We start from the raw sequence: 12,696 nt of genomic DNA, 5'->3' as shown, positions 1-12,696 counted from the left end.
GACAGTAATTGTGAAGATATTTTTCAAGACACTTCTATACAGCTTAAAGTGACATTTAAAGGCTTAACTAGGTTAATTAGGGTAACTAGGCAGGTTAGGGTAATTAGGCAAGTCATTGTATACAGTGGTTTGTTCTGTAGACTATCGAAAAAAAAAATTATCTTAAAGGGGCAAATAATTTTTGGTGTTTAAAACAAATAAAACTTTCTCCAGAGGAAAAAATATTACCAGACATACTGTGAAAATTTCCTTTCTCTGTTAAACATAATTTGGAAAATATTTAAAAAAGAAAAAAAAACTCAAAGGGAGGGCTAATAATTCTGACTTCAACTTCAACTGTATAAATATATGCTGTGTCACATTTCAGAGGCTGCATCCTCCAAAATATGTTTTTGAAGGCTGTCTCATTTCAAAAAATTTTGAAGATTTTTTCAAACGCAGCCTCAAAATGCGTCCTGTTTCCCAGGTAATGAAGGACACAACCGATGAATCCTTCGCGGCTTTAAACGTCCAAAGATTCATTGCGCGCTGATAACGGCAGGACGTTTTTAAAATAAAAATTTGGTTTAAATGTATGAATTAAGTTTATTTAACTTGGATATCTAAACACATGTTGAAAAAACAAAAAGAGTTTGGCATGTCTTACTAAAGAGTGATTTTATAGACCATTTACATTTTTGTTTACATGTATGGCTCAAATGAAATATAATTCCAGCTTCTGTATACCTTGTCTTGCCTTTAGATTGCTTAAAATAAGTTTTAAAATCACTAAAAAAAGTCATTACAGATTTTATCAGCGCTTATTAACAGCAGCTGATACAATTGCCTGGTGACAAGATCTGTCCTCTGTATGCTAGATCGTCTTATTTCAAACCGCTCGGTTCAGCATATGTGGACTCACCTTTGAAATGAGACACAGCTATATGTGTCTCATGTAATAACTTCAAAAAGGTAATGATTCGCACTCATCAAGTAGTTGCTTTATACTGTTTTTATTTATTTTTTCTTACAGGGTGATTTAAAGGCACAAAGGTTTCAGCACAATGACTTCCTCAGTGTGTCATGTAATATTCTAATCATTTTAAAATGTAATTTATTCTTGTGATTACACAACTTTAGTCTTCACTTCAGGAAATGGATAAATTTGCTTCCCAAGAAACATTTTAGGCTTAATTCTATTGATTTTGTAAAAATAGTTATTATTTAATAATAATAATTCTTTGTATAAATAGCCTGCTGAAAAGCACAGCGTTAATTTTAAAATTGATATTTTCTGTTACTTCACTTTCAATTCTGGTCAATCTAATGTGTCATTACTGAATAAAAGTATTCAATAATTTATTATGTACTTATTTTATTATTTATTGATTAAAATAATTTGACAAAAACTGCTCAACTAACTTGTCACTGCATCTATTTTGCTGCTCTGTGAAGCTCTGAAGTGCTTCCTTTTTTTCTTAATGGTGTTTTTAACATCAGTTAACATTAAAAAACATCAGTGCATCATCTTACAGTATATCCTATTTTTTTAAGGTCAAGTGGTGTAAAAATTCCATAAGCCATTGCCAAGGTTGGCGGAAATTTTCCCTTCTATTTGTGCAATAATTGAAGTCCTTCTTTTTATCTTTATTTGTACGTCACTTTGGAAAAAAGCATCTTCTAAATAAATAATTTACAGACCATAAAACGGTAGCACAATTCTGAGACTTAAATATGACCGTTTTTAGTATCTGTAAAGTGACATATTTCAAAGCAAAACAACATAATTAAAAAAAGAAAAAAGAAAATAGAAAATACATTTTTCATATGAATTATGAAAGTTGGCCATTGCTGACCAGATTAAAACAATGGCTAAATAGCAATTTGGCTATTGACTGGCATTACCTAATAGTTCAAGTGACATCACAAAGGCGGTAGTATCAAAACAAGAGTGAGTTACTACATTTTGATTCAAGATCATTTTAAAGACAAAGAAGCTAAATAAGATAAAATCTGATTTTATGTTGAGCTTAAAGCTTGAAGACTGACCTGTGACAGACACGATGTTGAGCAGCCTCCTCATAGTCTGAGGGCTGATGTCACTGAACCAGTCCTCGGTGACGAGCAGTTTGGTGAGGTCAAAGGACATCTGACGCGTGACTGACCTCTGCATCTGTCGACGGCGATACGTATCCTGAATAGAGACATCAGACACATTTAAATCATGCTTATTACTCAAAATCAATAACATTAAAGAACACAGCGAAGGACAAAATGTCAAGGGAGAAATTTTTTGTGATATGACCACATCATGTGGTCAAACATGATTACTGTCATTGGATTACAGTCAGACAAACTGCACAAGCAAAAACCGAAGGGTTGCTAGACATGATGAATAATTCAATTAGTCTTTGGAGCTGAAAACATTGTGTAATTTTAAATGTTAGATCATATGATTTATTACATACTTATTAATCCTATATGAAAAATGTGCTGTTATTGTACAAGTAGATGGAATAAAGCAGCATATTTCTCATCTTACCCTGCGGTTTAGAGTTGTCTTACTGCCAAACTTGGTCTGGTCACCCAGGCTGTTCTGGGACAACTTTCTGTCCAGCTCTTCATGCCAACCTATAGCATAAGAAAATGTTAAGAAATTGAATTTGCACCACAAATATGTTCCCACTGGATTTAGATTTTCGATGAGTTTTTACTAGCATGAAACACAAGATATGATACATTTTGTACTGGTAAAAGTTTTTACCTAGTGTTTTTATTCGGCAAGGATCCACCTAATTGATTATATTGAATTGAAGATACTTCTATTTTATAAAGCAATTTTAATTTAAAATATAATCTGTGTCTTTTCTCTTTTTAAAAAACTTTGTTCATCAAAACTCATGTGTTTAAAAGAACATAAGATGGAGTAAATAAATGTAGTAATGATGCTGACAATTTAAATAATGATGCTGACAGTGAGTTTATGCTATAAATCTGCATAAACCAGAAGTTGCTGAGACTTTTATTACAGAATACTGATGTACCTCCAACAGTAACAGAACATTAAGTTGGAGGCTTTCTTTTGTGCTTTATTCACTCATAGCAAAGCAGTAAGTTGGGCATGATAAATAATATTCTGGCTGAAGCCATCTGACATCAACAGACAAGGACCAACACTCATTCAAAATCAGATAGTGAAGCCGCCTTTCCACTGCAAACGACAAGCGACAGACCGGAAGTCATCCATTTCCAATAGAACAGTCCGGGAGCTGCGATGAGTTCCAATTATCTCCGTATGCGGAAAATTCGGATCCGAATTGAGCTGCGGATCCGTTGAAATATTTGAACTCCTGCGACTAGACCGTATGCGACCTGCTGACCGGATATGATGTATTCCAGTGTTGTCCAAGCAGGTCCGTGCGCGCGAGATAAAAAATAGGAGTTTATTTGGTTATTTTTTGAATTATAAAAAGTCTATATTAAAGAAAAACTTTTCTGTTCATAAATGTAAGTAAGAAAGTAATAAAAATATATATTTTTAATGTTGTCTCCACATTCCATCCAATATTTTAGCGGTCTACGAGTTTCTAGTATTCATTCATTCATTAAACTATGTAAACGCACAGAGAATAAAGGCTATTGCTTTTGCAGTCCTTTATTTCGGACACCGTTGAGAATCACCTTCTCCCCCGTGGTGCACGACAACACTGAAAATACTGTGTGCGGCTGCCACAAGGGGGCGTATTCCGACAGTCGTGTCCAAATGTCGTGTGCAGTGGAAAGGCGGCTTCAGGCTTTGATTGAAGATTACCAAAAACTTTTTTTCTTCTGTGAATTACTTTCTTAGATTTATTGTTCACCTAAAGAATATACATTGAATTCACACAGACTTTAAATGTTAACTGACCCCAAACTTTTGAACGCTAGTGTGGAGTAAACTAAAAAACACTAATAATCAGTCACTATTTGAGCCAGCCTGTTCCACATTATACATTAATACAAACCCTCAGAGTTGCCGGTCTCTCCATTGGCAGGAGCTGGTGCACACATCTTTTTTGCACTGCTGAGGCCGCGGCTGTTGAGGAAGACAGGCAAGTGGACGATGTTGCGCATGTAGTCATGGCCGTTGATGTTAGAGTCACGCAAGACACTGTTTAGATTCTGGTTTATGGCTTTGATGATGATGTGAGGATCACTGGCGAAGATCGAGATGAAGGGACCCTTGGAGAACAACACTCTCACCTGATGACAAAGACACATATTTTGATTTACACAACACTGCCTTCAAGCAAGCATGCACTCTACCAGTATATAAGAAATCTGATTTTCAAGTTATTCAAGTATTTCTTAATGTATGAACATATAATCTAATTTAGAAAGAGGAACACAGACATTATCAGGGTCTCAATGCAATTGACTAAAGGGATGAGGAATGCTTCTGGTTACCACTAAAACAACGGGCCTGTTCAGTCTTTGTTAAACTAGACCACTTCAGAATAGACAGTTGTATAAGACCATTTTCTTTTCGAATAACTTAATAAGCTCGAATGCATAACTGCACATGACAACTCAGACTTCAGATGTTGTGAGAGATTTTATTTCTGATGACGATTCAGAAGGGAGTCTGTTTTAGAAATAGACTATTGATGTTTTTATGATTAAAGCTAGACAGAGACCAATGTACCAGTGTTACTTATTTACATATTGACATTTCCTTTTATTATTTCAGCAAATAGGGTTGTAAAAAATTATTTGTTGTAATCTTTGATTCACTGCGTTCTATGTTTACCCAACCATGATGACATTCCATCCGCTACTGAGAAATACCTCCGCTAAATGTGAAAAGGGTCCATTATGGCTCGTTTCCACTAAAAGCCCCATGAAGTGCTTTGATATATGCATTTTTATTCTATATTTAACATTATCTCATCCGAAACACGAAGAGAGGGTGGGACATAGTGTAGCTCCTCCCCTTCAAAAAAAAGCAATAATGTTTCATTTTATCAACGCTCTGCAGGTGAGAGTGGTTGAGCTCAAGTGCATCAAATGAAAAGCAAATGACTTGAAGGAGGCGGGGCTTGTCAGACAATAGAGAGCATCTGATTGGTTATGATCTACGCTTATAAGTTAGAGAAAAACTGTAGTATGAGGTGACGAAAATAAAATTGTTGATCCATTTAGGTGGAAGTAGCTAACTAAAAACTTGTATATATGAGTTGTATATCTTCTAAACGTGAATTTTGACACTGTTTTGGAGCAGACTAAATTATAAAAACTATCAGCACTGATCCTAACATCTAAAATACAGGCTGATTTAAAAAGTAAACAACTTTTAAAATAGAGAACTCTGGAAGGAAGAAAAGGAGAGATAAGCTCTTTCTGTCATCGCTTTAAGGAAGCTTTGATATTTCTCTTCACATTGATTAATTACCCAAGTTCCATCCTGTTTCTTTGATTAAATACAGATTTTCAAAGTTGTGGTATTTTTTTAAATCACCCTGTACTGTACTTTATTTTAATTTCTTGGGACCTTTAAGTGGTATGGATCAGTACAGTACAATTTGGTAAGGGTAACCCTGATCAGGTTTGCATTCCCACTGCCATTAGTACCCTTAATTGACAGGCATGGTGTATGCCAGAAAGTTGCAACTGGCATCTCTTGATAGACATGAGATACACTGAAAAGTAGTGATTAATGTCATTCTTGCACAAAGAAGAAAGCCATACGGGCCGTTCACATATTTCATCTTTTGGAAAGAATGGGGAGCAGAGAAAGAGGAACAGGATCGGTAAAGAAACTTATGCCAGAAATCAAACTCGGGTCACTGTGATCGCTACATGTTGGCATACTTAACCTCCAGGCAATAGGCGCCAACACCATTCACCAATTTTGTGTAATAATGGGCTATCTGCACAGCTAGTGTTTTTCAGCTAATTATGACCTTCCGGTGAGAGCTTTATGTGACTATTTTCAATTTCATAGGGTTCCTTTTACAACATCGATGTTGTAATGTAATTCACATATAATCAGTTAAATAGACTTACGCATTCATTTGGTTGTTAAAGCGTAAAAAAAGAGGAAAGACAGTTTAAACAAGGCACCATCATTAGCTGCAGGCCAGCGCAGAAATTCCATTGAAAATACTGGGGTAAAATTAATTTCCATATTTTAAAGACATGGCATGGAAAAATTTTTGTTTGGTCCGATACCCACTTTATATCGTATCTTAACCAGACAGTGAAGATTGCTGGTTTTTAAAAGAAACCACATTTTAAAAGAGGCAATTTTGTATGGGATGACAATTAACCGGAAGCCCTGGGGCTGGTTTACTGAAATTAAAAGTCTGTGTGGATATACCCCATTGCATGCCGTACTGTAATGAGCCATTATTCATTCAGTTAGTTGCCAAGTAAACATTTTCAAGTTTTTCATAATTTTACCAATTTATTTTAGTTACCAAAATGATATTTAATAGTTTGAGTGAACAGCTAGTGCTCACCGTGTCTAGCATCTGTAGCACTTTGTCCTGTTCGCAAGAATCCAGACCATCAATGATCACAACTAAACGTGTTTGGTTCTGGGTGAAGCCGTCGATAGTCTTTGCCATTTTAGCCATGAGCTCCACTTCATTTTTCAAGACCTGTGAAGTGAGCAAATTTACCATTAGAGATGCTGTATGTGAATATTACGAAGTGTAATTCACTGTATGTGAATATTACGAATAGTGTATGAAGCTCTTTGCAGGAAAAAGCCTGACGGCTTACCTTCATAAAGCCCTCACTCTTGAGTTTGTGCATCTTGTTGGCGGCGCTGTGCAGCCTCTTCCTCTGGGAGTTCAGCACAGAGTCGGTCACCTGCCACCAGGTGCGACAGTTGAGCAACAGCGCCAACCCAACAACACTCGCCATGGAGACCAGCACTGCGTTCACAGTCTGGTTTTGCCCATCCACCTTGAAAACTGCCAGCAGGGCCATACCCATGATCAAGCAGCCCAGGATGAAGAGGAAGATTACAAAGGATGGAATGCAGCAGGTCTTCTTCCACTTCTTTTTACCTGAGGGTAGACATGGTCAAAACAATCAATGATGTTTTTAGTAAACTGTAGTTTCTAAATAATTAGGGATGGTTATGTGGCCTTTACCTTGAGTGTCCTCAGTTTTAAAGACTCTGAAAAGTCTGGTGGCCAAGAAGCCGAACTCTCTCTCACAGGCATCCGAGAGAGTGGCGATCATTTCAGCCATGGATGTCTCTCCACCCACACTGGACAACCTGTTATAATCAGTGAACAGAAACCTGGGAGAAAAACGGAGCAGTTAGTCTAAAACAGTTTTGAAATTTTTGCTTCAATAAAAGTAAAAGAAAAAATACCTTAAACTACTTTTCAAAAGCTTGGGGTCAGTAAGATAATATTGTTCAATATATTAATAATTTTGATATCTCCAATGACACAATGAATTGTTGAAATGTAACAGTAACAACATTCATGTTGCAACAAAAGATGTCTACTGTAAAGTCAATTATGTTCTTTAAACTTTCATTCATCAAAAAATCTTAAAAGAAAAATCATCATTTACCTTAAAAAAAAAAGTCAATACAGTAACATTGATGATAACGATATGCTTGAGCACCAAATTAGCATATTAAAATGATTCTAAAGGACACTAATAACTAAAATAATGGCTGAATGAAATTTGGCTTTGTCATCATAGAAATTAATAACAATAAGAGTTTTAAAATAAATAAAAATACAACAGTTTTGATTAAATAAAAACAATCTTTTAGACTTTTTTCAAAATCATTTATAAAACATCTCAAACATTTGGACAAGTTTAAAGAACAACAAATAATAACTTGACTTCTAGTTGATGATTTGGTATCAGAAGTGGCTTATATGAAAGGCAAAGACCTCTAGATTACGCTTATTTTACCAAAATAAAATATGATCATGCCTTGAATTTTAATTATTTAATTAGGCTAGAAAGGTCTGACTTTGCTTAGATAAAAGTATTCTTGAAAGCGTTCTTACAGGACTCCCAGAGTTCATCAAGATTCTCTGGATTCATCTTCAATGCCTCTTCCTTCATCTTACCCCAGACATGCTCAATAATGTACATGTCTGGTGACTGGGCTGGCCAATCCTGAAGCACCCGGACCTTCTTTGCTTTCAGGAACTTTGATGTGGAGGATGAGGAGCGCTATCCTGCTGAAGAATTTGCCCTCTCCTGTGGCTTGTAATGTAGTGGCCAGCACAAATGTCCTAATACCACAGGCTGTTGATGCTGCCATCCACTCTGCAAATCTCTCGCAAGCCCCCATACTGAATGTAACCCCAAACCATGATTTTTCCTTCACCAAACTTGACTGATATCTGTGAAAATCTTGGGCCCATGCGGGTTCCAATGGGTCTTCTACAGTATTTGTGATTCAATGGAAAAATCTACCATTCTGCCACTTTTCCAATTGATCAACTAGAAGTCAAGGTATTCGTTGCTCTTACATCTGGGATTGACGACAAGCCTTTTGTCAGGTTGTGTATGTGCTCATTTAAAAATAATTATAATATTTAATAAATGTGAATTCAATACAGTATGTTTGATAGTATTATATACAATAACTTTATACAATACACAAGATTTTCTAAATCTAATATTTTAGTATTATACAATAGTACAGGGAAAATCATACATACAGCACAATTACATTAAGTATCTTGGAAAACCAGGTAATACATTTTACTGAAATCCCCATGAAACATTTCCAAAAGGCAATAACAGTGGTCTTGTGGAGTCCAAGGACACCCAAATCCACATCCAATATTTCGGACGTCTTAATGGCCTAATGCTTTATGTGTGGGTAATTACCTGACAGGCAGAGCTCGGGTGGTCTGTTCTGGAAGCTCTGGAGGGTTGACGAACATGAGTTTGAGCAGAAGCTCCAAGTATCCAATGTGTCGGGCAAGACGGGTGCTAATGACCCACGCCCAATTCCAGCTTTCACCCTCACGTCTGCTCCCAAAGTACACAACCACTGAGCAGAGATAGTATACATTCACTATATCTTTTAATGGTTGCGTTAATTTATGTGAGACATTTCATACAGAGGTAATAAGAGGCTAGTTTTTCTTACCAAAGAACACATAAAGCAGTGCTAGGATGCTGAGAGAGATGGCGATAGCAAGCTTGGGGTCCACGGTGAAGCCGAGCACTAGCGCAACGGAGCCGCACAGCAGGAGCGATAATAACACAACCAGCCATGAAAACTGGAACAAAGGCTCCACCTGCTGACCTGCAAATGTCTTCATCTCATCTGAGAAAGAAATATGAAGATTCGTCCACCAATAAATATACACCAGATGCGGCGAATTGAGTTCTATTAAACATCTCAAGCTCAGAAATAGCTAAAAAGCTAGGTAGGTACGTGCTGTGCATGAGTAAACTGTGCTTTAAAATATCCTTTTCAGGTCAAGTTTAAGCCGAGCGCCTGTAAATAACGCTCACCCTCGAGTTTCTTGAGCAGGAAGGACTTGCCGCTGCCCCACTGGGCGTACAGACCCACACAGATGGGCGGCTGCATGGTGGGCTCACTCAGGATGTCTGCCAGAGCACTGCTGTACAGGTCGTAGCCCAGCATGTCCCCATCTGACTCTGTTGGGGACAGATGTCCTAAAGGGGACAACACACAGAGCGGCAAAAATACACACAGGTCACTCACAGCCTATACAGAGAATGCAGTAAAATATTTTAAGTGCTCAACATGAACATCAGCGATTCAAAACATATGTTTACTTATTTAGGCTCACAGCTGCAGAGAGCAAATCACTAGATAGTGCAGATCAGTAGACTAAAGCTGCGTCCCAAATGGCACACTATACACTATGCACTCATGCACTATGTACTTATGCACTTACACACTCAACAGGATAGTATATGTATGTAGTGTTGTCCCAAATGGCACACTAATGTTTTTTTACTAAGCGGAAATTCAAACCGTTTCCCTGATGACGTTTGACGGTTGCCAAATCAGTGAAATAAACAACCGAATTATCAAATAATACCTATCGTGAGTATTGGCGCATTCACCATCGGGAGGCGCTATAATCACTCACGCAGGAGAATTTTGCTTTCTCCATCCAAAATAAATAAAGTTATTCAACATGTGCGTCCGATAGCTCCGCCCCTTCTGCTACGTAAGCAAACCTGTGGTCGTTGAGTGCGTGAAGTGTCCATCATTACACACTTCATTTTAGCGGCTGAATGAGTGCATCATCCAGGTAATTAAAGTGCACTTATTATTTGAAGAGTTTTCAGTGTGAACACACTACTTACACTATTTATACTACAAAATGGCGTAGAATAGTGCATAAGTATGCGATTTGGGACGCAGCTTAAGTCTCTGTATGATGGTGTGGACAATAAAAAAAATAACAAACAATGAAATCTGTGTTTATTTTTATACTTGAACAAATAACTCTTAAGAACTGGTTCATTTTAGATTGGTAAACCAAAATAATTTGCTTTTTGACTCCCAAAATTAAAGACTATTTTGATTATTTTTTAAAGAACAATTTTTAAAAAATTGAATCTGATTTGAATCTGTTTGCCATTACACAGTTTGCTGATTGGCACACTTAAAACTGATTTCCAATGTGAGAAACAGACATTATAACTGCAATAAAAACAAATCTGGATCAAATAGAATTGAACATAAATCAGAACTGAAAACAAATATATAACAATACATTTACAGGAACACGTTTGGCAGATGCTTCTATCAAAAGCCACTTATATTGGATCCAATGTATTCATACATATTACACCATGGTCTTGTTAATGCCTTGCTCTTACTGTTTTTTGGAAAGCTCAGTCAAAATCAGAACTGAATCTAACGCTTGTGAATCAAAATCTAAATGAATCTGAAAATCTGAACAGACATGGAAATGAGCTTGTTTTTGCAATTGTTTTAGAATTTCTGATTCATTTGTCTATGGACGAAATGACTAGGAATAATAAATAGTAAAAAAGCGGTCAAACTACTTATTCAACAAACAAGTGCGTTCAAGATTATACTTAAAAGTAGAATAATAAAAAAAGAAAAGATCCATTTGCAACATCAAGCAGCATAACAATCTGTTTTTAACCTATAAAAATCAATGGAAGTGAATGAGACCGGAAGTCTCAAGCCAACGTTTATGTAAAGTATAAGGTCAAATTAACTATATTCACCATTGAGATCTAGTCTAAGACTTACGGGCTCCAAAAATCTGGGTGAGGATGCTCTTCTGGTGGCTGCAGTCGATGTTGTAGGGTGTCTCTCCTGCCTTGTTTGGACGATAGAGCAGGCGGCCATCTTTAGGGTTACGGAGAAGAAGCTCAGCCAGTCTGCGGCTTCGTCCACGGATCGCAATATGAAGAGGAGTGTCTCCTCTCTGTAGCCAAATGGAGCATAAAATTTATAAATCACAAATAGATATATATATAACATATACAGTTGAAAAATTTTTCAACACATTTCTAAACATAATTGTTTTAATAACTAATTTCTAATAACTGATTTATTTTATCTTTTGCCTAGATGACATTAAATAATATTTTACTAGATATATATATATATATATATATATATATATATATATATATATATATATATATATATATATATATTTTTTTTTTTTTTTTTACATTTATATACAGGTGAAGTGAGAGTTATTAAACCCCCTTTGATATTTTTTTTCTTTTTTAAATATTTCTCAAATTATGTTTAACAGAGCAAGGAAATTTTCACAGTATGCCTGATAATCTTTTTTTCTTATGGAGAAAGTCTTATTTGTTTTATTTTGGCTAGAATGAAAGCAGCTTTTAATTTTTAAAAAATTATTTTAGGGTCAAGTTTATTAGCCCCGAAAATATATATATATATTTTCGAAAGCCTTCTGAACAAACCATTGTTATACAATAACTTTCCTAATTACCCTAACCTGCCTAGTTAACCTAATTAACCTAGTTAAGTCTTTAAATGTCACTTTAAGCTGTATAGAAGTGTCTTGAAAAATATCTAGTAAAATATTATTTACTGTCATCATGGAAAAGATAAAAGAAATCAGTTATTAGAAATGAGTTATTAAAACTATTATGTTTAAAAATGTGTTGAAAAAAAAAATCCTCTCACCATTAAACAGAAATTGAAGAAAAAAATAAACAGGGGGGCTAATAATTCTGACTTTAACAGTATATGACATATAGCATGAAACCGTGATTGAAGTCATACCTTGTCCACTGCAGAGACTTTGGCCCCTTTGTCCAGCAGCAGCTCCACTACTTCTATGCTCCTCATCTTGGTGGCTTTGATTAGTGGGGTCTCAGAATCCTACATACACAACAAATACAAACTCAAGACTGTCTTATAACAGTGTGACAATCTCTTTTATGTGCATTTTGCTGTTTTTTACCTTAGTGGTGGTCTCTGTGTCCGGATTGCACTGCAGTATGTCTCTAACCATGGTTGCATTGCCTTTCTCTACTGCCCAATAGAGTGCAGTCTTATTTTCCTGTAACAATACAATGCAGTCATTTTAAATTTCCATAGTTTTTATCAAGGTTCTCACGGGGTTTTTTAAGGTCAAATTTAAGCACTTTTCAAAAACTTTCCAGATGCATTTTCAAACTTTTTTAGCATTTTAGTGGCAAATTACAAATTTACATACAGTATATATACATACT

The 12,696-nt window shown here is 35.9% G+C and overlaps 1 protein-coding gene across 10 annotated transcripts in view; it reads right to left on the bottom strand.

Annotated features, from left to right (window-relative positions):
* The window catches only part of kidins220b (kinase D-interacting substrate 220b), a 56,997-nt gene that overhangs the window by 17,911 nt on the left and 26,390 nt on the right, over positions 1-12,696 (bottom strand). For all 10 annotated transcript variants that reach the window (XM_005160637.6, XM_005160638.6, XM_005160639.6 and 7 more), the window contains 12 exon segments: positions 12,426-12,524; positions 12,245-12,343; positions 11,228-11,405; positions 9,478-9,642; positions 9,107-9,286; positions 8,842-9,007; positions 7,122-7,273; positions 6,745-7,034; positions 6,480-6,620; positions 3,984-4,221; positions 2,522-2,610; positions 2,029-2,173 (listed from right to left, as the gene is read on the bottom strand). In XM_005160637.6, the coding sequence (XP_005160694.2) occupies positions 2,029-2,173; positions 2,522-2,610; positions 3,984-4,221; positions 6,480-6,620; positions 6,745-7,034; positions 7,122-7,273; positions 8,842-9,007; positions 9,107-9,286; positions 9,478-9,642; positions 11,228-11,405; positions 12,245-12,343; positions 12,426-12,524 (1,942 nt within the window).

The sequence above is a fragment of the Danio rerio genome, chromosome 20 (assembly GCF_049306965.1).
Source record: "Danio rerio strain Tuebingen ecotype United States chromosome 20, GRCz12tu, whole genome shotgun sequence".
NCBI lineage: Eukaryota > Metazoa > Chordata > Actinopteri > Cypriniformes > Danionidae > Danio > Danio rerio.
This window is presented reverse-complemented; position numbering and strand designations above follow the sequence as displayed.